Here is a 24,847-nt window from a genome sequence, read left to right as displayed (position 1 = left end):
AGAGCGTGAGAGCGAGCGAGAGAGAGAGAGGTAGTGTATACTGTACACCGGAAATTGTCAATTTTGTTTAATTTTGTCAACATTTTAATGGAGCCAACTGGTTTGTGTTTTTTTAGTTGTTTGAAATGTGATTTGCATGGAAATCAAATTAGTTCCGTTTTTCGCACTTTTCTTTGCCGCGGGAAATTGTGTTTCGAGATGATGCTCAAGGTGAGCAGTGAAGGACATGCAGGGTATGAATTGCTCCCAGCTAATTCAGTATATCCATTTGCAAGTTGTCTCTTTCCAAGGCGACACTCTTATGCCCCGTGTTCTGCTCTTAAAGACAAATTATTTCTGCTATTCCTGCGGCCTACACATGTACAGAAGTAGGCCTCATACCAGTATAAATTCTATTCTTATTTGTACTGCATATTCCCAGCGAAAGTAAGTCCCACATTTGCCATACTATAACTTATGAATTCTCACAGGGAAAGTCTTCTTTTCCATTTCCTACAGTACCCATATGTGACAGTAGGGAAAAAGCAAACATGGATAAACAAATGCTCCATGGCGGCAGGTGTTTTAAATGTGATATCGAGTCCTGAGGGAGAGCAACAAATGCCGAGCTGAATAAAGATACACAAACACAAGCACACGCATGGCAGTGGGAGAGGCAGAAGCGGAGGAGTAGAAAAACATTTGCCGCCTTTTGGGCAGAGGAAGGAGCAAGTGGCAGAGACTATGGCAGATACGAGAGCCAAGAGCCCGGAAGCAAAAGCTCGTGTTGCATATGTAATGTGCGTCATTATCAAAAGCACAGCTTAACACCTACTCGAAATGGGAGACAGAGATGGAGACGCACAGATGGAGCTGGAGCGAGAGCGAGTGACAGCCCAAGAGACAGAGTGACAGAGCAAACAGCCACAGAGCGAGAGCAAGAGCGAGAGGAAGAGAGAAGTCGGCTTGGAGCCGTTTGGGAAAACTACAGCTAAAAAGGGGGCGGAGGCTGAGGGACAGGTGGCTAATTTAATGTCAGGGTATTATGGGGATTTACGCAGACTGATGATGATGATGCTGATGATGTCGGGTGTCGGGAGGTGTGCACCGACGGGTTAAGGACTTCTTTTTTTTACCACCATATGGATAAGCTTTAAATATGAATAAACCACGAGGCGGAGGCGACGTGAACATGAACATGTGCTTGTAATATATTTCTAGTGGATTATAAATAATAAATGCATATTTATGGGGCAATCGTTGAATGAACAGCAACAAAATGAACCAGATTATGGCAGGGATAAGCGGAGGTAGCTGGTAGCTTCCCCTCTGGTATGTTCCCTGTTCCCTCAAGTAGTACTTGGTCGTAATACCCGTTTTCTTTTAATATCTCCACTTGTTCCTCTGCAGGAGTTGCCGCAAAAGATGCTTCGACATCGTTTTCCGGATTCCTTCAAGGAGTTGAATACCTTTAGTGCCCCCACATACACTCGTGGCTCTTGCCTGATGGCTGCCAACATGTCAGTGGCATCGAGCCAGTGTTACATATCCACCTACCAATTTCCTTTACACACCCACTTTTCCCATGGCAATTTCCTTGGCTTGCCCCAGTGGCCGTAGCCGTAGCCGTAGCCGTAGCCCAGCATAATGGCATCCAGCAGTGGCATCATCCGCAAAACTGTCAAAGGACTTGCCCCAACCCACGACTCACGTGTCACACAGTCACACAGATTATGAAGTTGCATAGCTGCAGATACAGCTACAGTTGTGTGTGTCTGTGTGTGTGTGTTGCAGTTGCAGTTGCACTTGGCAATCATCGACCTGATTCCCGAGCATCTCTACTGCATTTCCGTTTCCCCTTTTGCGCGCGCCAAAATGTAATTTTCCACTAATTTAAATTTAACACACATAACCCCGGGTAAAAAAAGCCAAAGAGGTAAACGGAAATTAAATTAAAGCGAACAAGAAATGTAAAAGTAATAACAAGATAAAGAGGAAGAGGAAGCACAGCAGAACAAGTTGCCAGTGGCAGAGGATGGAAAACTCCTGCCCAAAACTATTTCCTTCGACTGCCGGCACTTTGTCAGTTTTTGTCAGTTGTTCTCGGTTGAGTTCTCAGTGGATAAGTTCTGTCCACTCCCCACTCTGGCTCCGCCCTTGCATTTCCACTCTATTTCAACTTCGATGTTGCTGCCCCTGCGCTGTGTTCTCGTTGCCTTTGCACGAGTCTAGCAATAGTTTTGCCCACCCCCAAAGTAAAGAAAAAGAAAACTAAAGTACAACAAAATTACACTCTTTGTCAACTGCATTTCATGGCAAAAATCTCTCTCTCTCTCTCTCTGTCTCTAAAAAGTTCAAATCGAAAGAAAAACGAACAAGTGGCCACCAGAAAGAGAGCCAAAGCAGTGACCAAAACAGGTAAAAGAAGGAAAAGAGAGAGAGAGAGAGAGAGAGACAGATGGCTGATAATGAGAGGCTGATGATAATGGGGGATCATCATGAGGTTGTATTTCTCTTCCCATTGGCAGGGGGCAGACCACTGAAGGCGTCCACTGGACAACTGCAAAAATTTCAAGTCTAGTCAGAGGCCAGATAATCAATTATGTAAAGAGCCAACGGCAAAAGCAAGAAACAAGAAGGCAGGCAAGCAAAAGAAAGGCAACAAAAATAAAGAAAAACTTTAAAAGTCGAAAGCTGAAATACCCTGAGTCGAAGTTTTCATCGAACTTTGGATATGCTGGTGATACTTTCCAGCATAAATTTAGCTTCAAATAATAATTTTCGATTCAGATATCAATTTTCACGCTGTAAATTTGAGTTTTGTAGAGTCGCAAATGGGTTTATAATGTGATTCTAATGCGGATTACAAAGTAACAGATTATCATTTACATATCTCTGAAGTTCTTTCCCTGCTTTCAATTTATGTTACCCTCTGCGGTAAGGGTATGGGGGGAGGGGGGAATGCCAAATGCGGAACTTGCTTGTCACAGCAATAAAACGAAATAAAATGCATTCAAGAGGGAAAGAGAGAGGGAAATATCTACCTACTAATAGAGATAGCAAGCGAGTGCGAAAGAGATGCACGGACAGGGAGGACTGAGACGTTGAACAGGAGGAGCGAAGGCTGCATAATTTTGCACGGCACATTGACTGATTATGAGCGCCTCACTGAACGGTGATTTATGCACGGGGCAGGCATGGGGTTGGAAATTGAGTGATGCGGCGGTGGGGGGGCAGGCCAAAGAAGCGGTGAATAAAATTACAATGACAAATTAATGAAAATGAGCAAGGGAAAGAGCAGCGGAGGAGCTGCAGCAGCAGAGACAACGGCCGGCGCCTAGGAAATTATGGAAAATTACATGAAGAAAATCAGTGAAAGAAAATGAGTGAAGTAGGGGAGCAGAGGGGCAAGCAGGAGAGGGACAGCTTAATGTGTCGTCACGGGCTAATAATTTTTCTATGACAAAAGGTGAAAGAAAACTCGCCATGGGGCTGTGATGACAGGCCATTTCTCTGGCTAATCATAAGGAAATTATCTTTAGCTGACACTGGAAAATGGAAGATAAATTTGCCTTAAGACTTTGAAAGATAATCCTAAAGTTAAATTTCGATGGAAACATTTAAAATAAGGAAAAGTAAAAGCAAATATTGGCAGAGCTTTTGTAAATTGAATTTTGAAAAATACTTAAAAGTTTTCGGAGCCATTTCAGCTGCTAACTATTTCTTCTAAAACATCATCAAAAGTGCCTAAATGGTTCCGAATATTCATGGTACATTTAAAGCCCCTCATTGCCCCTCTCTGTATCTCTCTTTCAATGTCGCAACTGATACACTCCGTTCTCCTCTGCCGCTGCTCCCTTTTGTTCTCATTTATTCTGTCAAAGATCTTTTATATTTCTTTCTTCAAAACGAGACTGAATGGCAGAGGGGGCAACCCTAAAAATGCCCTCAACTGTAAATTTCTACAGTCAACTGACATTTTTCCTTATGTATTTCATTTTCCCTTCTCCTCTCTGGCACATTTCCTTTTCCTCCGACCGCCTTTGTGCCGTCTCCTCCTTTTTGTGTTTTTTTTTTTGCGTGTGGTGTGTTTTTTCTTTCGTTCAACTCAAACAAGCTTTTGTGTAATTTAATTGCCGAGGTCACCGAAAAGGGGGCTGCAGTGGGTTGGCTTGGGTTTCGTGTAGCAGCGAGGCATCAGTTCCATCAGTTTACTAAAAGGGTTAGTTGTTGGCCCTTTTTTTGTTGCTCGCTTGCTTGGGCTGAGGGTTGGACAGGACATCCTTGAATTTATGCACAGAATTATTTTGAATGAATAATAAGGAAGAGAACAAGCGAAAGCTGAGGCTTCAGCCAGAGTTGACAGCGTGCCGGCGGAGAGAGCGGTTTTAACCTCACAAAGGATTTTTTTTTTTTTTTTTTTTTTGAAAACAGCTTACAATGTTTGAAAAATTAATTGCAACAAGTTGAGGTTCCTCTTTGCCGCTCAAATTGTGGGGAGACACGCGAGATGCGTCACCTGCCACACAAAGAAGGTGCAGGGACAGGGACCTGTGTGCAGTGTGCTGATGCCGCAAAAAATAAAACCACTAATGCATGCAGATGCATATCTTATGATCCTTGGCCGCTTGTTTGCATCAAAATGTTGCACCCAACGACACCTCGTCTGCTTGCACCTATCGCAGCCAGCTCCCCGCTCCATGCTGCCCCACTCCACTCCGCATTACATTCTCTCTAGTGTCGCTCGAGTCAAATGTAAAAAGAGTTTTCAATGCCACTTGAATCGGAGCTTAGTTCCCCCGCCCCACGGCATCGTTTCACACTCTTGTACCACACACACACACACACACACACACAACACACAAACACAAACACATAACCATCGGCGAGGGAAAAACAGCCAGAGCGGGAGAGTGAGACAGAGGCAAAGTGGGACAAAGCAAAGCAGAGAGAGCGATGCCAAAAACAAGAACGACTGGAAGCATGGCAAGGGGTGCATGGGGGGGGGGGGGACTGTGCAAAGGAGAAGCCGAATGTGAAGAGGAAAACATAAAATCCAAAATGCAAGTTAACGTTATAAATATGTACGTAAATTCATACATACATATTTACATACATCTGTACGTATCCATACAGACATATTATGTACGGTACGGTATATGGCAATTTTCTGTGTTTGAAGCACGCTAAAGGTAAAGGGGCCACGGGCAATAGCAGGCCCCAAATTGGATTATATTTTCCAAATGGTTTCTTTCGATTCCTCACACACCCTGCACAAATGTTTGCGGCTGTTATTCTGTATGTCATTTTGTATGTTACATTTGAGAGAACTTCTTTCAAGAAGAAAAGAATAATGGGACAGCTTTATTGAGCTGAAACTTTGTACATTTTTAGTATATAGTCGGATTTCTCGTTTTGAATTAGTATAACTGCCAAATAGCTGTACCTGCCGTAAGAACAATCGGTGGAAAATGCAGATTTGTTGGGCAGAACTTAATCATTCACATTTAATCAACATCGAATGACTGTCATAGAAATATTGCATCCTCAAGCTGCCGAATGGCTCTGACAGGGTATCTACACCTTCGATATCCGAAAGCAATGCTTAATTTGTTGCTGTTGCTGTTGCCAGTCTCCCACCGCTCTCCGCTCTGCAATCTCCACTCTTCATTTGCAGTTGTTCGACTGTTGCCAGCCAGCCTACATAGTTGCTGTTGCTGTTGCTCCTCTACTCTACTCTACTCTACTCTACTCCACTCTACTCTAGCCTAGGTCTAGTTCTAGTTTTTGTGTTTTTGCTTTTCCTATTGCGTTCACCCCACTCTTCGTTCGCTTCTTGCCAACTCCAATTCTCCTCCTTGTTGCATTTAAGTTTTAAGGCCAACCAGCACCAGTCCCGCGTACTTTCTTCTTTTTTCCATGCAATTCAATTCAATCCAAAAGCGATGCCAAGTCGACTTTTCCTCTGCCAGTACATGTCTCTTGCTGTCTCCGTCTCTCTTTCTGTGTATGTGTGCGTGTGTGTCTGTGTGCTCTCCTTCCTTGTTGTTGCAAGTTTGTTTAAACAACAGTTTTTGGCTTATCCGTCTGGACTGTGCTGCTCCTCCATGGTTTGGGCATAGACCTACCTCCCTCCCCGCTCTCAGCATGCTGTTGGGGCGGGGTGTAAAGGAATAGCAATTTCGTGTACCTATTCCCCACCCCACCGCACTCCCCCTGAACTCTACTACACCGCAGAGTGGATTGCAATTGTGGAACTAGTCTGGGATTGCAATTTGAATATTTGTATGCGAAAGGGGGGGTACAGGAATGGGAGTAGAGATAGAGGCAGAGGCAGAAATGGCAACAGGGATGGGGGGACTGCTGTGGCAGAGATTGAAGTGGCCCAAAAACCTATTCATATTTGGAGAGCAAAACGTTTGAAATAAATGAGTTTGAAAGAGTGGAAGAAAGGCTTGCAAATGAAATGAATCTAAATGAGTGCCATGTGCCAAATCCTTTCCAATAGGCAAATAAATGTCTGCATAACATTCAAGATCATTATTCTGCCTTTTCCTCCTCTCTTCTCTTTGTTTCTTCTACTACTTTACTCACTCTCTCTCTCTCTCTCTTTGTCCATCTCCCTCTTCTTAAAGTTATGCTCGAACAACGGAACCATCGAAGCGACGCTTGAAATATGAAAAATGAAAACCCAAAAACAAAGTCAGGAAAAGCTGATTCGTTCGTTCATTCGTTCGGCGGGTATTTTGCCATCGCGGGGCTGAAGGTCAAATTGGTGCTCCACCCCAAACCCAGATTTCTCCCCTCTCTGTCCTGCTCTTTCTTTGTTTTTCGCTTTTTTGCTCTGTTTCTTCTGCTTAACTGATTTCTAAGGTGCTTATAATCGGTGGCGTGAGAGAGAGGGGGAGAGCGGGCGTGGTGGGCGGAGTATTATTGCTGTCGAAAACCAAACAAAGTGGAAAAATAAGTAGCAAAGAAAATTATGATATGGAATGGCAACCAACAAAAAACTAATACAAGAAAATTATACGAACAATAGTCCGCCTGAAATCGATGGTTGAGGGGGAACTCTGAAAGCAGAATCGACCCTCTATAAAACCCACCAATTACGGGGCTTAATTAAATTATATTTTAGTCTTTTTCCATTTAAGTATTTAAAAGTATTCCCAAAGCAAATACAATAAATAAAATATTCCGCCAAAAAACAAAATTGAAATCGAATTTCCCTCAACCATTCCCCGCCATTTACCATTCTCATTCCCAATTGGGCAAAAAACAAAAACATTTCGAATATGTTCAACAATATGTGAACAATTTTTATAACTTTTTCAGGCACTGTTCAAACAAACAAACACACAGACACACACACAACAAGCAAAAAACGAGAGCAACAAAGCAGCAAATATTACGGAATTTAGTGCAAATAAAATGCGGCAGATGAAAAAAATGCGACAAATAAATACAAGAAAAAGTGGATCGAGATATGCGAGAGGGAGAGCGAGATGGGTGAGTGGGTGGGAGGTGCGTAAATGCAGCAGAAAATACACATTTAATATAGGCCTCAGCAGCAGCAATGAAAGCAATTTTAAAACCATAATTCTGCTGGTTTCACTGTTCCACTGTCTCGCCGACTATCTCCCACTCCCACTGTTCCACCGTCTCCCAGCGCTGTCTGTTCGTCTGCCTGTTTGTACCTTTGTCGAACTGTCTGGCACACGTTTCACAAACAAATGAATTCGTTAAAATGTATAGTGCACATGCAAATTGCAGAGCAGCCCGGAACAGGTCTCCCGAAAGACACAAGAGAATATTAAGCAAGAGGGGAGAGTGGAGGGACAGTCGTATGGTTACAGTGGTTTATGGTTAACTGCTCGGGTTTAAATTTAAATCAAATTGTGGATAATCGTTGAACCCAGGCGGGTATCATTTACGACTGATAAATGCACAAATGGCAGAGGAACTAAAACGCCTAAAACCAAACACACACAACGAGAGTGCAGCGGGGGCGAGGGCAGAGAGAGGGAGAGGGAGAGCATTGTTATTTACGCTCTATTAAGCACTGAGAGAGCGAGTGCAGTTGATGGGCAAAGAGATAGAGAGACAGAGACAACGAGCGGCAGTGCAGTGGGGAAGTGGGGGGAAGGCAAAACACCAATAAAATGGAACACAAAAGACACTCGAATATCTCTGCCAATCTGTTCCAAAGTCATTCAACACCAAGGGGGGGACATTCAGCAGGGTACAACTATAGCAAATGGTACGGGTGTCAATGCTCCAATTAGGATTTGTTCCTACCATTCTACGGATCTACCCTGGCATAGGAAATGCTGATAGCGAGGGGAAACACCCATTGTCCCCACATTCATTCCCATTTACTGGTGGAAGCTTTTTGGGCGAACTAAAAGCTCTTTAGTTCGGCGCATGAATGGATCATCATCATCATCATCGTTGGCGGAGGAGACCGGTGAGAGCCTTTTATCCTGCAGCCAAAATGCATTTATGATGGCAAATCCCCTCTACCTCCCCAACGCTTCCCGATATCATTGACCCGTGTGCACACGAGATACACACACTCGTATCTCCACTCTTTTCAATTGGAGCTGCTACTCAGGGGGGTGCGGGTAGACACTTGATGAGGGTCAATGATTCACAGGGTCTGACATATTTTAACACGTGCATACATATCGTACGATTACGAGCAGAGGTACGAGTATTTGATGGATGAAACTGTGAAAATAAATAAAAGAGAACATCAGCCGAGACGCAGCTTGTGTGCTCTTTGCCGTTTGGGTATGCCTTTTGCACATAGAACAGCCCTTTAGTACAGCAGCGATGCTTCCCTTTTGTGCTCCTCTTGCTATTTTGCGCCCTTTGGCAGGTCGAGAGCAGCAGCAGCACTTCGACTTCCATCAATTTCACCCACATTTTGGCCAATTAACTTGGGCTATCATAAATCTGTTACGACCAAACTCATTGTTCATGCCACTTAATATCACCAAAGCAGAGACAGAGAACGAGACAGAGACCGAGACAGGCAGCTACAACCGGAGACAGAGACAGAGGGAGTAAGGCAGGGGCACAGAGCTCTCCGCTGCCTTCTGTAGAACCCCCCACTCCCTCATACCACAAGCACAGGCCTTTTCCTTTTGGCCTCTTTCGATTGTTTTGCTGCCTTTTATCAGCCACATCTGCGCTCCGTTGATTTTGCGTCTTTACTTTTTTGTTTTTAAAATTTATTACTCAGTTTTTATGATTTTTACGAGTATTATTAAATAATGTTGCTCTGCTGCTCGTTTGCCATTTGCCATTTGCAATATTTTTTCCGTTTGTTTTCGGGTTAAATTTCTGTGTGAAGGTCGCTGCTGCGATATAAAACTGCCCCGCCCATCCAGTGACCACCCCCAAAAAAAACAATTCACAGATGAGAGATGAATAAATTATATAAATCTGTTTACCTTTCGTTGTGGCAAATTATTGATTTTTGGATTACGGGGAAACGTTTCGTGTAATTACTCAAATGGCAGAAATCTTGTAATTGGGGAAATAATCGCCATGACAGACGAGATGGGGGGTGGCCAATGGGCAAATGGGTCAAAATGAATTCAATTGAATGGCGAGCAGGAAGGACATTGCTTGATACAGTGCCAAAGGTCAGTCGTTGGATTATTGTTGTACATTTGTGGCAGCCCTCAAAGTGCATTCAATGCAGAGGCTTTGCATAACTTTCACTGCAACCCAGAGATTCCGTAGTTGCAATTTCGTAATTACAGATCACACAATTCATGGAACAGTCTATCAATAAGGCAATCCTTCTGCCTTTTCCGGGGAAAATTGCATTATTTATGGAGAGGAAATGTTCCGAGTACGTAGTACTCCTCTTGTTGCTGTTTATTTTTGCCTGGAAATTGGATAAACCTCGAAAGTTTCGAAATTGTTTATTAACTATTTATGCCAGCCAAGAGCCAAAGCAGGAGCAAAAGCAGCCCCCTAACTAATTACCCAGCTGATTAAATTGAATTAACTTGGCCAGCAGAACACACACACACATAGGTAGAGAAACCACACATACATACATACATATGTACACACAAACACCAAGCAGCTACAAACAAACATCTATGGGAGTTGGCAATGGAAAGAGTGGAAGGCTCACACGCAGGCCATTTTGGAGTTCCTAAATTTCCTGAACTTCTGTAAAGCTCAAACACACACACAAAATAAATTCAAAGCTAATGAGCATTAAGAAAAGCTCAAAGGAATTTTCCACTTACCCTTTGCAGCAGCTAATACAAAGCTGGACAATGGGAAAACTCAGCAGGGGGCCTAAACTTTTGAATCTTTGCAATAACCGAAATTCAATTAGGAAATTGTTAATGCCATTAGCAAATCTGTTGACCGTATCCCTATCTGTTAGCCATATCAACAGTTTCCATATAATATCCAGTAAATCCATTACAAAATTGCATCTTAAAGTGGTCGAAAGTCTCTCTAAGTCATGTGTTTGGGGTATTAGGTATCAGTCAGTCGCCACGCGCACACTCCTCTCACATATCAGTGGGGGTTTGGCCTGTTTGTGCATCTTAATTAATGATGCCCAGGAATGTGTGTGTGTGTGCAGATTTAGGACCAGGCAGAAATCAAGAGACAGCACAGCACTTGGAAAGAGGAGCCACACACTCACACACCACCAAAGGCGAGTAAACATAATGCGTCCATCAGAGAGGGTGGAGCCTGGACACCCACTAATAATCCCAGCCATTGAGCAGAGCACAAGGGATGGGGCTGGGGTGTGTGGTGCTGTCTACTCACAATCTACCAATTTGTATTGTAAGCCCAATGTAAGACTATCCCTCCAACAACTTTCGCACGTCGCTGAACTATCGAATATACCAAAGCACACACACACACACATAAATATTTGCCTGTAAATGGGAGCATTTTAATTAACACAGAAGCTAGGAGCAGCAGCAGCAACCAGAGTGGAGTGTCTAGACTACGGGCTGCCCTCTAAGTAGGTGGAATATCCCCAATCCAAATCCCCTATCCTTCTACCCATCTAAATCTGGACATACCCGCACTGCAATCAGAGTATTCTTTGCTCTTCCGCTCAGATCTGTAGAGTTTTCCCCATCAGAAAGCACCAAATGAAATGTGTTTTCTTGTGTGTTCCCCCCCGTCATGCACTTTTCGTCAAAAGTTTTGCAAATGCGCTTAACTTTTTTCACCGAAAAACCGAATGAAGCAGGAAAATCCGAGGGGAATGCTAATGCCTTTCAGCGGATACGCGCCGCCATTTTGTATTGACCTTGAGTGTGGCACGAACGGGGTGAAGAGGCAACGGATGAGCTTGCATCGTTTAAAGAGTGCCACAAACCGGGGGGGATTGGACTTGGAGTGGCATTGCTGCGCGAAAACTGCTGCCGATTGAAAGGCAATGCAGCGCAAAAAGGGGATTGATGGGATTCTTGCTGATGATGATGATTTCATGTACAGTCTCGCCAACAACTGGATTTAGCAGTTCGTCTGCAGCGGCCTCAAAAAGGCCTTCAATTTGTGATTGATTTTTATGACTTCGATATGAATCGAGACCATGAAGTTGGTAAAGCAGTAACTTATCGATTTATAATCGATTTTCGATAGATTTTCATGGGGCAAGCCGCAGGGGTTCCAAAATATATTTCTATGGCTTTTTGTACACGGTTTTTCTATCCTAAACTATTGCCAAATATCAAAGTGTTCAATTTCAAAATTTACATTGTACAATTTTCGAGTCTTCTTGCCGTTCTTTATCCAATAAATAGCCCTAAACCGACTTTCATGTTGCCAGTTTTGTGCTGCAGGCAGCCAGTCAGCTGGAGCGTGCAGGGCAACTGCTGGAAACGCTTATCCAACGCCGAACAGACACACCAATTGCTATCGATGCTGGCACGAAACTGTACATGCCCCTTCGCGATTTCAGCCATGTAGGAGAGCGTCGCCACCGAGGCCATGGAGCGCAGGCAGGTCTCCAACTCCACGCCAATCTGCAGCTGATCGCTGCACTTCAGGCAATGTCCCAAATGTATGCCCGTCGCCCCAATGGTGGCCGATGACACGGAGCGTTCAGTCTCGTAGCGGCCCAGCAGCGAAACCATGGCCAAGTGTCCGCGCGGCACATTGGAGCCGCACTGGTAGGACAGCTCCGAGCCGATGGCCCAGCGGCGGGACACAGCCTGCAGAAAGTTGGCAACGATCATGCCACAGCCAGTGGCCAGTCCGGGCGAGGCCAAAGTCAGCGAGCAGCTAAAGTCCGTGCCGCGATAGTCAGCCGATGCCTGGTGCATGGCATTCTGACTGCCCGCCTGGAATTGAGCGGCTAATTTGCAGCGCAGACGCTCCGTCAACTGATGGATTATGTTGCAGTTGACATTGCCCTGTCCGTCAACATCGCCCAACAGCACGGGATAAGCTTCGCCGGGAGTGTGCGCCTGTGTGCCCACGTAGGTGCTCTGCAGACGATAGCTCGGCATTGCGTTGCCCAGCTGGATGGTGTGCGTCATCTGGAAGTGGTTGCTCAGACCCTTGTTCAGCACCACCTTGGCGCCATCGAAGCAATTCGGCTGAGTCTCACGCACCTTCCGGAACAGTTCCTCCACGCTGCCAGGATTCTCGAGGGTCTCTCTTTTGGCCAACTTCTGGTACCATGAGGGAGGGGCTGGCTGTGCTGCCCCACCACATGATGCTCCGCGAAATAAGTATTCCATTTTTGGAACAAAATATGGAAAGTGTTTGATATCAATTTGTTCAAGCTAGCAGTAAAAATTACTTTCCCAGCCAGTTGTGGTCGCAGCGAGAAGGGGAATTCAAATGAATTGAAAGTAAATGAAAAATTGACTTCCCTTTCCCAGTGACAGATCGAGAAAAAGTGTCAAAAATTGTTCAAAAGGAGTTTTCAGTTTAATTCTCGACTTCGAAATGGAATATAAATTATATTTAAATGACAAAACACAACACAAGAAACCCCAAAAACAGAAAGCGAGTGAGACAGATGGCTGGGAGGAAACCGCTATAACCACAACACGTTGCTGCCTCGGTGGTTGATGGCTCCACCTGAACGAAAATGGAGAATAATTGCACAGTGTTCCGCTCTCCACTGAGTGGCAGGCAGCACACCGCACACCGCACACCGCACACCTTCTCTCATCTTCTCTTCTTTCCGACACCTGTACCTGTGTCGCTTGTTTGGCTTCTGCCGATTCTGGTAATTATCTCAAGCAGTGGGGAGGACTTGGCAATGACTAGACACGCTTTGATGTGTGTGTAATTGATAAACTTTTGCAAGGCAGAACTGGACTCCTTTTATTGCGTTAATTTCCCCACCCCAAAAAGACCAAAAGATGAAAAAGAAAGTCATTGAAGAAAGGCGTCCAAGGACGCCGTAAATCCATAAATCATTTGGCCCCCAACTAGCCATAATTCCATTTCTTATGGATATAATTCTATTAGATGGAAACGGGCGTCCACTAAAGCTTATCCTTGGTTGTTAATCATCTTTGTCATGGGGTGAGGTGGAAAAAAATGAAATAAAATGGAAAAAAATAACGCGGGGTAAGCTTATTATCACTTTACTTATCCCAAAGTTCCCTTTTTTTAACGTTCAACACTTTGTTGCATTTTGAAAATTAAATTCCGAAGCAGTAACCAACGAGAACTCATTCGAAATGTGGTTTTTCCTTTGACTTGAGTACTTGTCATATGCAGAAAATAAGATGAAATTAAGGCGGAAAACCGCAAAAGTTTCAAAGCTGACAAATGAAAGGGAAAATAATAGAAGGAGACATAAAAATTTCGTTTCCTCTCCTTTCAAGCAGTGGCCAAGCAGGGGTAAGCCTCTCCTTTCAAGCAGTAGACAAGCAGTAAGTTCACTCCACACTTAATCAATCAAGCAGTGAGCAAGCAGTGAGAGGCTACTATCACGTCCAGTCACGCTTGACCATTCATGTTTTCCCTCTCTTCCCTCGCAACAATGTGTGCCCGTGTGTGTGGGCGCTATTAATTTTGCTCATTTAACTAACGGAACATATTAAATGCACGCGCTCTACGCTAGAGGGAGCCACAAATGGCAGTGGTCGGCGGAAAGGGAGGGAAGGGAGGCAACGCCTCATTAATGGCACGCCATTTCCATGCGTCTCAACACGGATTTCCCACCATTCCACCTTCGGATCCACTACTTCTCGACTTCTTTTAAAGGTAAGTTCCTTAAATGGAGCCCTTGCCCTGCCCCCATCCCACCATTCCCTGCCCTTTCCGTTATACTCCCGCTGCTGCTCTCCCTCGCTCTCCCTCTTCCCGCTGTTTCTGCACTCCCAATCTTGCCGTTATACTCCCGCTGCTGCTCTCCTTCGCTCTCCCTCTTCACGCTGTTTCTGCACTCCCAGTCTTGCCGTTATACTCCCGCTGCTGCTCTCTTCCTGCACTCTTTGCTCTTCATCGTCGATATTTATGTTCCCTCAGAATTTATTAGCTTTTGGAGTTGGATATTTATGGGGCAAATGAGTGTAAGCGAGAAATTGGGAAAATTGACCATGGGAAATTGACTGAACGTGAGGCGCAACATGGGCCAGAGGGCGCTCGGCTCCTATGGCTCCAGTGGCAAGGCCATATCAGTGTGTTTGGTGGTAGGTGGGGTAATAAAACTCCGAGTAATGGCAACTTTACTTCATAAAATGCTGTCACACAAGTGTTTGTCAAGTGCTGCCCGAGCATTGGTCCAGTCAAGGGCGGGAACAGGCACAGGGAGCGGCACAACAGCCGCTTAAAGACACTTAAAGATATAAGCGAAATGCCATACAGATAGAAGAGAGAGGAATTGAAAAACAAAAACCATGCCCAACATTTTTCCCAACATTTTGCTGACTAAAAAGGTTTTTATTTTGTTTTCCCCCTCAAAAGTTTATGTCCAACTAAAAGCTGTTTTCCGGGCGCACAACTTTTTGTGTTTGCTTTACGTTCGTTTCGTTACATTTCCATTTCCGCCTCAATAATTGACAACTTTTCAGTTAATCAGCAATAATATGAATTATAAAGTTGCACAAACTTTATCCCCCGCCACAGCTTTGCGATGATCAGCCATGGAGCGGGGGGTTGGTTGTGTGTCGCTCGTGTCCTTCCACACACACAGGTGGTGGAATCGTTAACATAACTTTTAGCTACTTACAGGAAAATCCGATTAAACTTGCGGATTATTCTGTGTATGTGCCTATCAAGGCGCTGCCTGGATCTACCTTTTGCCAGGACCACCACATATTACACACAGACTTAATACACTTTTGGCCCAGAATCAGAGTCAGGAAAGCAAAAGTCAAAAGCAACTTCATTTTCCCCAAGAAAACGCACTAAACAAACTTTTCCTCCCCACTAGGGTCTACGCCTTGTCTCTCCCTCTCTCACTCTATGTAGTATACATATGTATGTACATATAGGTATATCTACATTTCTGTATATGTACATATACATATTCATGTATAAAAAAAGCCTCATTGACTCGACAATACAGCAACAACAGAATCCAAACTTTTGCTACAAGTTTTCAGCTCTAGCTCTATGGCAGGAGAGAGAGGAAGAGGGACAGGGCGAGGAACAGAGAGAGGGACATGAAATGGAACAGGGAGAAGCACAGGGAGAGGAACACATTGAGTGGGTGGGTGGCTTGAGGGGTACATGGAATAGAGCTGCTCGTTGGAAAAGTTACTAAGAAAATATGTCTACACTTGCCGACGACATCCGCTTTCCGTTTTCGGAGACGTCAGAGCAGGAGACTCAACGCAGCGTTGCGGCCAAAAGCGTGTCAGGAGCATGAAGGGGAAACAATAAGTGAAGGGTGGCAGGAAGGGCAGGGCAGGGTGCGGAGTGCCGCAACAGGAGGTGTAAGTAGCGGCGGAGACCCGTTGTTACAAAAGCTAATAAACGCACAGGCAAACCACTGAGAGAAAGCAATCACAGGCGAAGACTTAAAGAAAATCATACAAAATCTTTACATTTTCTTGCAGTGTAGAAAAACTCTTTTGTGCGTGTGTGCGTATGTGTGTGTATGTGTGTGTGTATTTTGGGTTCGTTCGCAGGACACACGCATTCATTGTGTCTCATTTGCGAGTGGGGCAGGGCAACATTGAACGCAAATGGCGCAAATTCAAATTACAAACCAACAATTTCCGCAAAATGTTACTCTCCTGCCGCCACACACTCTGCCTGCCCCTCCAATTGTGCTGCCACACACACCCACACACACACACACTCTTTGTTTCCTCTCATGTACCGTTAATTGCATGTTGTATGAGTGGGTGGGTTGATGGGTGGCCGCCCGAAAAGTATTGCTGGTTCTGCCACTCGCATTAAACGGGAATATCCCCTTTTATTTATTTGCTTCTTTCATGTTTTTTGCTCTTGATTTTATGTTGATTTCAACATTATTTGTTGCACCAACCAATTGTGCCAAAAATTGCAGTTAAAAGATACACAACAAAATGTATGCCTTGAAATCAGGCAGAAATAAATGATAAATACATTTTCCTGTTTTTCTTTCCGACTCGTTTCTCTCCCTGCTCCCCTGCTGTACCGTGAACCTGTTTATTTGGCTTTTCTCTTGGCATTTCTTTTGCCTTTTTTCCGAAGCAATCTCAAGTGCTTCACCTGCTCTCTCCCTCTTCCACACAGACACAAACAGAGACAGAGACAGAAACAGACAATCAGGGTTACAGCAGGGAAGACGGTAAGACGACAGACGATACCATAAATGGTATTTCATTATCAAATAAATTCACAAGAGAAGTGAAGATCCTTCTACAAAATCGAAATCAATAACCGCCTCTTGCAACACCTCCTCGTCCTCTCCCACTTCCGCTCTGTCTGTCTCTCTGTCTGTATGTTCGCATAAGCCGCTTTGGCCGCTTCCTCTGTGGTATGCTCTCCCCCCGTTCCGTTTAAAGAGTGGAAAAAATGAAACCCAATAGGGCGCAAGTGTATGAAAAAATTTACATTAATTTCAATATGCCACAGGAAAAAATGAAATTGCTAGAGACAAGGGTAGAAGTTGATCGACGGCAAGTTACCCTTCTTTAACCCAACTTTCCAAATATGCAGAAAGATAAGTTCAAGGTCTCATACAGATGCAAATTTATAACTGTTATACAAAGGCATACACTGTTATACTCGAGCAAATATTTTTCCCGAATAAGCGGCTGTCCATAGAGACTGTTATACAAACTGTTATATGGATGCACAAACTGTTCTACTGGTGCATAAAATGTTTTATGGTTTATAACCTTTAATCCGTTTCAATATTCCCACACGCTTCTTTTTATTGCCATAAATAATTTCATTGCTATGCAATTGTTATAAAACATAGAAAAAATCTGCTGCTGTCATGCATAATCGTTACTCTTTATGATGTGGTTACATAATAGTCCACATAACCAATCCCCCCCTTGGCAGACCACAACAGGGCAAACCAGTGGGCATCGCAGCTAAACAGAGAAAAACAAGCCAAGGAACAATTTCTCATCTTCATTTCCATAGTAAAAAAGCCAACCTCGAAATTTGCATGGATCCGACATGCTCCTCAGATTGGTCGGCCCCTAGCCCTAGCCCGGGCACCCCCCTCCACCTACCAAAAATGAGAGAAGTGAACTGTGGATAGTCTCCCCTCCCCATTCGTCTGTCTGCCCGCTGGTATCGTTGTTATTCCTGTTGTTGCTGCTGTTGCTGCTGTGTCTGTTACAGAAAATTACGAATAGGCCTGTAAACAATGGATGTGTGTGCTGTGTTGTTGTTGCTGTTGCTGTGCACAACATGAACGTAATGCACATTGAGGAGCTGTAGCTGGAGCAGAATCGAAGGTAGAGGGGAAAAGGCTAGGGCCCCACAGACCCCAGACCCCCACGAGCTACGGGGACAGCATGTCTAACGCGTTGCTTGACTGTGCCAATTTTGGAGGGTTGACGGTTCGTTCGTTATTTTTTTTGTTTTTTTCTGGTTCTGCTTGTTGTCGGTAGTTGAAGGGCAAAGCAGAGTTTGTGTTTTTTTTTTGCACAATTTTCCCTGTGATTCGTTGTTGTTTTCTTCGTTTTCTTTGCCATCCCATGCATACGCAGCACAGCGCACAGTTGTTATGGAAAATAAATTGGCTGAGCTTATTTGGTGGCACAGGTTGCTCTGATGGTAGCGAAATATGACAAGGACGAGGACGAGCAGGAGTCTGGTAAAGAGGCGACAGACCAAATAATAGAAAAACAAACTCTGAGCAAATTGAACCGTTAAAGCTTCCACTATCTACACACTTTTCCTCTATATACAATTTTCAATCAACATTATTTCCCCCTTAACCTTGACATTAACACACACTCCGTGTACATATTGCAGGCCTACAGCTGCCACCGCCACCCCTCTGTGCGGCCCTTTCCAAGGTGTGACAGGCCGACAGTCGCCTGTCTGACTGGCAAATCCCAAATAGACTTTATAATTGGGCAGGGGCAAGTCTTTTTCCTCACGAAATATCTTGGCTTGTACGTTCCTGGCTTTAGAAATGCCGACGGCATTTACTTTTCAGCTCCCACTTCCTATCTTTCTGTATCTCCCCCCTCTGCCGCTCTATTTTGTTTGGAGTGTGTCGTCTCGTGCCATTTTATTGTTTGCTTTTAGTTAAATCATTTCCTCGCGGGCGTTTTTTTTTATTCTTTCTTATTTGTTGGATTTTTATTAGAGCGCCACATGAATGCTTTTCGGTCCTCCGCCCATCCCATTGTGCCACGGGGCTTCTAGCTGCAGCTCATTCTGTTTGCATTTTTGATTTCCTTGCATATTTTCACATTGTTTGCTATGGCATTGCATTTCACAGAAAGACATGAACAGAGAGGGGCGGACAATGGGAGACAGTGCTCGACTCGTCTTTGTGTATTTTGCATATTTTGGCACCCAACGACACAGCAACACCAAGAACAGCAGGAGCAAAACATTTTGAGGTCTTCAATTAAACAAGAGCTTTTTAAATCGATATTTTGGGGCAGACAGACCGTCAGACAGACACACACACACAGTTGGAGAGTCCCTCGCATGGAGAAAATCTCTTGAAATATTTGGAAATATCCTATAGCTGACATTAAATGTTTTCCCCCGCAGCTATCCGATTTTCCACAGGCTCACACACATACACAGAAAATCAACACAGGAGGAGATTTCGTGGCCAGTTTTGGGTTACAGTTTTCCTGCAGTTTTCATTTTATTTATTTACTTTACCACATTTATTATTTTGAAAAATTGCCTTGTCTGAAAATCCCTCAAAGCCTTGTTTTAAGCCATTTAAATGCAGGGGGGGGGAGGTCAAATGTTGAGGGGTTTTATGTTATTTTTGATTTAACAAGCTCACAAAAACTGACGATCAAAAGTATTCAATTCAATTATATTTAGTTTCAATGAGCGAAAATAACTGAAAGATTTAATCTCTTGCAAATTTTGTGCTCAAATCAACTTAATTACAGCCTGTTGGCTGCACACAGGGGATGTAAAATATTTGATATCTCATATCAAGGGAATCTGTACAAAATTTCCTATTTTTCCTGCCCATTGGTTTTCGTCTATTGCTGGAAAAGTTGCTCTGTACCATTCGGTTTGGGTTTGTGTCATTTTCCTTCATCTTCTACTATTACTCCGTCTGCGTTTATTTTCCCTGCTCCTTTTCTGCTTTTGCTGTTTTTTGTGTGTTTCTTGGTTTTTGTTGTTGTTGTTGTATTTTTTCTCCTTTATTTTTTTTGTTTTGTTTAATTGACTTGAAAACCAGTTTTATTTGTTTGCAAGCAGCAAAAAAGGCAGCAGCAGGCCGCAGCAGCAACAAGCATTAAAAGCAAATATAAATTGTGTGCCGCACTGCTTGTTGGGGCTGCATGTCTCCTGCTTCGTTGTATACCCTCGAACACACTTCCATCCGAATTTCGTTGGGAAAAGTTTATTTAGCTGGTCCCTCTTTCCCTCTCTCAGTATCTAAGCTACCTTACTTTTTATCTGTCTGCTTCGTTTGAGATCTATTCATCAATAAAGTCCACAAACCATATCGCATTTCAAAGGGTATCAAAGTTTCGATAAAGTTTGCCACGCCATCTCGCCGCTGTTACCTCTTTTTCGTGGCGCACACATACACACAAACATATACACAGCCACAGATAGAGAGTGAGAGAGTGGGGCTGAGCGAGAGTTGGTTGGCTGCGCTCTTTTTTCTTATCATAATGCGATTATTTTTGGGCTGCGTATAAAAATAAAAGTATGGAACTTTTATGTGTGTGTCGGCCACTCTCTTCCTCTGCCCCTTTCTATGACCGACTGTGGTCTGTCTGTCTGCTGCTGTGTGCACGTGTGTGTGTGTGAGTGTGATGGTAGCGTGAGGCGCGCCAGCTCAAAAGTTAGCGGAGCTTTAAACTCGTTATTGCCCGTGTGTGTCGCTAAGCAGCTTCATTCTTCTCTCCATCATTCTTCTCTCTCCTGAACATTCTACACACTCCCTAGCTCTCTCTCGCTCTCACCCCTACAATGATGCTGAGAGTCTGCTCTGTTCTTGTTTTTCGGACCCTTCCCTCTGCCATGCCTTATTTTGTTCGGTTCTTTAATGTTGCTTTTAATTAGAAATTAGTTCTGCTTCATTCAAATTGTTTTTGTTGAATGTGCAAAATGCTGCTGCTCCTAGAAAAGAGAGAAAGGGATGGAAGCTGCTAGACGGAGAGGCGAGCAGTATCTGCTAGAGAGAGATATTAGACAGCCGTCGCTTTGGACATTTGTTGTGATTAATTAAGGCACCATAATTTGATTTTATTTTTTACACTTAGTGTTTCCCACTTTTTTATCGCAAGAATTTTTTCCCTTTTTTGTTTTGTTTGTTGCACATGGAGCGTGCGTCAAATGCGCTCGCCATGTCTAATTTATGCAAATTTAATTGCCGCCAGACATTTTAATGAAATTGAAATGGGCCTCCACCACCAGCCACCACTCTTGTGATGGGGGTAAGCAGGGCATTGGGGCAAGATGGAGGGGAGCGTGTTCATCGTGGGGGCGTTGCCTGGTTGGTAATTTTTGTATAATTCCAGATTCTGGGCCACAGATTGCAAATTATTGAGGTCAGAACGCCTTGATTGGAGCAAACTTGGGCACATTTTTTTAGCAACGTTTAATTAGCGATAATTCAACGATTACAATAGTTTCACAGAGTTTCTTGCCCATTACAGACAATTATTTTAATCTTTAAAGTTAGCCAACGTTGAAATTCTGCGAGTCTAGTGATTAACAATAATTGTAAAATCATAAAAAAACACAATTCAATTAGCTGGAAAAGCATCGATTATGTATAATAGATTGGGAAATTGTTTTGCGCTCATCGAGAGCGGAAAACGTGGGAATTTTCGAAAAATAATGCTGGAAACAATGGTTCTCACTCTCTGATCAACTTTAGCAACGTTGTGAAATTGTTTACTTAGTTTAATTTCTCAACAAAAGCATTCCATAGTGTGTACAAAGTTTTACAACTTTCAACGCAGCAGGAAATTCTGTTTCATAAAGTTAGGCAATGTTGCCCGACCAATTAGGGAACCGTTTCAATAGTTAGTTATGCATTTATTTGATTGTTGTGAAATTTGGCAACGTTGCTTACCCGCTAGGATCATCAAACATGACAACTTGACCTGTGAAGTTTGGCAACGGTGCCGACCAAATGACTGTACAGTGTACACAGATCGTTGGCTTACAAATTATTCTCCTTTGCATTTCGCTTTCCCGTTCGGCACTCAATAGGCAATTATTTTGACCTCTGAAGTTTGACTGCGTTGCAAGGGGCAAAAGTAGACTCTACTCTGCACATTTCACCTTTGAAGTGTGGCAACAGTGCAACTGCGAATGACTTCGGAGATCACTTAACAGACAAATTATTTGCACCTTCCGTCGCCCCTTCGCCATAACAGCTACCACTACAAAGCAATGCCAACTCCCAAGGGGCTCGTCACCTGGCCCACCACAGGCATCCAATCCTCATGACTGGCACATTAGGATTTAATCACTAATTAAATATCAGTTAAGATATAAGCCATGTCCATCCGTCCATTCATCTGGGGCGGATTCACGGCATCGCCTCACACTCCCACACACACACACACACACACACACGCACACGGCAGAAGAGCGGAAGAAGAGGGGAATCTTGCCAATTTCATTTTAAAATGCTTTAATTTTCCTGCCTTAATTATTTTCCCGCACTCAACGTCTCTCTCTCGCTCTCTTTCTTCGCTATTGATAAATATTTCTTGCTGTTATTTATAGGATTTCCTTTTGTTGTTGTTGCCGCTCCGTCGTCCGTTTCATTTCACTACGTTTTATTTCTCGCACAGTGGTTCACACACATACAAAATGGTTCTCATGGAATTGAACACCAATTAGTCGCACTTTCCATACTCTCTACACACTGTGCGCGCGTTCTCTGCGTGCAAATGTCGTTGCAAAGAGGAAGAAGAAGAAGAGCATACGCTAAACATCTTTAATTGTTGTTGTTGTGCGCTATTTGAACTCGCTCTCTCTCACACACACCCACACAAACACACACACTCTTTACTGCATTTTTCGACACTTGCAAGGGAGTGAAAAGTCACTTTTTAAATTTTATTGCGGTTAATACTTACAAATATATTTTTACGTTTTGAATTATCCACAATCGCTATCTGTTGTTTAAATATTTGTTTAAATTCTGCATCAGTTTTAGTCACTTTGTTTACGCACCACTAATCTCTGCTTTCGGCTGTAGCGTTTTGCCGTCGGCGTTTCGGTTTTTTCAATTTATTTTCTCGCTGGTTTTTACGTTATTCCGTAGATAATATTTCCGTGGGATCGAACGAATTCACTCAAAAATTGAACAATAATCCTCCGCAGTTTCATAGCGTCACGTTCGTTTGTTTTTTTTCGAGTGGGGTTTGGGCGGCAAGGCCGTTTCTGTAGAAAAAATATATGGCCCGGACACAAGTTGCTAGAAACATGCTGACGGCAGGGTAGAAAACAAAGTATGGACACCAGGCAGAACGGATCAGAAAAGTCAACGCTGGCAAGCCAAATTCCACCGTAGCTCGTAACATGCCATGTTTTTACTCAAATATGCGCTTTAAGTGTGAGTTTTATGTTGCTGACTCATGCGGCTAAAATAAAATAAAACCGGTTGTGGTGTGCAAGATTCAAATCGTCCGCAAGGTATGTGGACAGAAGAATGGAGAACATAGAAAACGCCTAGCAACAGTCAAGAAGAAGCTCTACCTCGTTATCTATACATTCCCTGCCAACGCCGTCTAGCAACATGCGGATGTTTCTTTGGCAACATTTCCGACTAAAACCGAGAGAGCGTGGAACATGTGACTGAACGACCGACAGAGCGACCGACTGAACGACTGACTGACTGTGAGATATGAAACGCTTTTGTTGTTTTGGCTGTCGGAACGTCAGTCGGACTGTCTGTCTGTCTCGCTTACTCGCCGGCCCGCCGACTGTCTCACGCTCTTGCTCTTGCTCTTCTCTCGAGCGAACAAACATGTCGGGCACACATTTCTGTGTGTGTGTATGTGCGTGTCGTGTATTGCGCCATCGCCAAGTTGATTTTCTGGCCCCCGCGTGCATCTGTATGTGTGCATGGACGTGTACGTGCACGGCTGCGGCTCTGGCTGCTGTTTATATGTATGAATGTGTTCCGTGCACATTTTCGTTTGTTTATAGTTTTTCAGTTTTTTTTTTCGATAGGGAAGGTATCATCACTCTTTGAATCATTACGAGCTAAAGGTTAGCTTTAAATTTACAGAGTTTAAATGTTCCAGTATTCAAGGTGCGCTACTTAAACTGTGCACATTCCCGCTATATTCGCTTGTATAGTATTCGCATAAGCTATTCCCAGACTCCATAGAGACGTACGCTGGACTTCTAAGGGTATTCAAAGTACGTTTCTTTGCTCTTCAGCTTTTCGCTTTCCCCAGGTTTATGTTTTTCATTGCGTTTGATTGTTTTAAATTGAGATTTGTGTGCCAAAAGCGGCGCTGCAGCCGCGCAGTTGTCATTCCTCTTTGTTGTTGTTGCAGCGTGGACTGGACGGTGTGCAACATACGAAAATGTATAATAAATTGTGGCCACAGGAGTAATCTACGAACTTTTTCGGTCTACGCGTTGGGTATTTTTCGTTCTATCTGCTGGTTATTTCCATTTTTGTTGTCTTTTGCGTGTGACAAAATTAATTGGTTTTTTTGTCTGAATGGGGGTGCCCACGGCACTATTGGAGCAGCGGGGTTTGTGGTAATGGAGCAAAAGTTTCTGATTAGCTTTCTTGTTCCGGACACTTCACGGCAATCGGCGGCCATTTGGCATGGCTCTCATAAATTACGTACTAACCCAATTAGGGATCGTCTAATTTCGTTATGGTGCGCGTACACGTCAAAGCGCGGAGTAAGTCCGTGTGTGGATGAGGGGAGCAATGCACCCATTGAAGTTGTAGGAGCTAGAACCACCAAGTGAAGTGCGGCAACCATGGTGGGGCTTGAGACGGTGTATTCAATGGCAGAAGAGCCGCCGAGCCCCTCCCCCCATTCAATAATTATTTTTATCATTTGTTGGTTCTACTGTTTTTGGGTGTGAAGAAGTTTGGCAACGAGGCCGGAGGGGTGATGCTCGATGACCTTTGACGAAACCCAAATGCTTTTAGCCCCAAGGTCGATCTGCCCTGCATAACAATTGAGTGTGGGGCAACTCCATTCATGTTTGTTTGTATATCTTTATGGATAGACCGCAATTGTGCCGCAAGCTGCATCCACAATGAACGATAAATGTAATAGAGACACAC

At 43.9% G+C, this 24,847-nt stretch overlaps 2 protein-coding genes across 3 annotated transcripts in view; both read right to left on the bottom strand.

Annotated features, from left to right (window-relative positions):
• LOC117891756 (probable RNA methyltransferase bin3) overlaps nt 1–24,847 on the bottom strand; it is a 41,576-nt gene that overhangs the window by 7,673 nt on the left and 9,056 nt on the right. Inside the window, exon 1 of one of the 2 annotated variants that reach the window (XM_034797367.1) lies at nt 22,662–22,936. The exons of the other annotated variant lie outside the window; for it this stretch is intronic. The gene's annotated coding sequence lies outside the window, so the exon portion shown is untranslated. Of the gene's footprint in view, nt 1–22,661; nt 22,937–24,847 lie in introns of those variants that run through there. 2 annotated transcript variants of the gene reach the window in all.
• Nucleotides 11,766–12,722, bottom strand: LOC117889746 (mitochondrial import receptor subunit TOM40 homolog 1). Its single transcript, XM_034794185.1, has one exon. The coding sequence runs from the start codon at nt 12,720–12,722 to the stop codon at nt 11,766–11,768; it is 957 nt and encodes a 318-aa protein (XP_034650076.1).

This window comes from Drosophila subobscura, chromosome E (genome assembly GCF_008121235.1).
Source record: "Drosophila subobscura isolate 14011-0131.10 chromosome E, UCBerk_Dsub_1.0, whole genome shotgun sequence".
NCBI classification, from domain to species: domain Eukaryota; kingdom Metazoa; phylum Arthropoda; class Insecta; order Diptera; family Drosophilidae; genus Drosophila; species Drosophila subobscura.
This window is presented reverse-complemented; position numbering and strand designations above follow the sequence as displayed.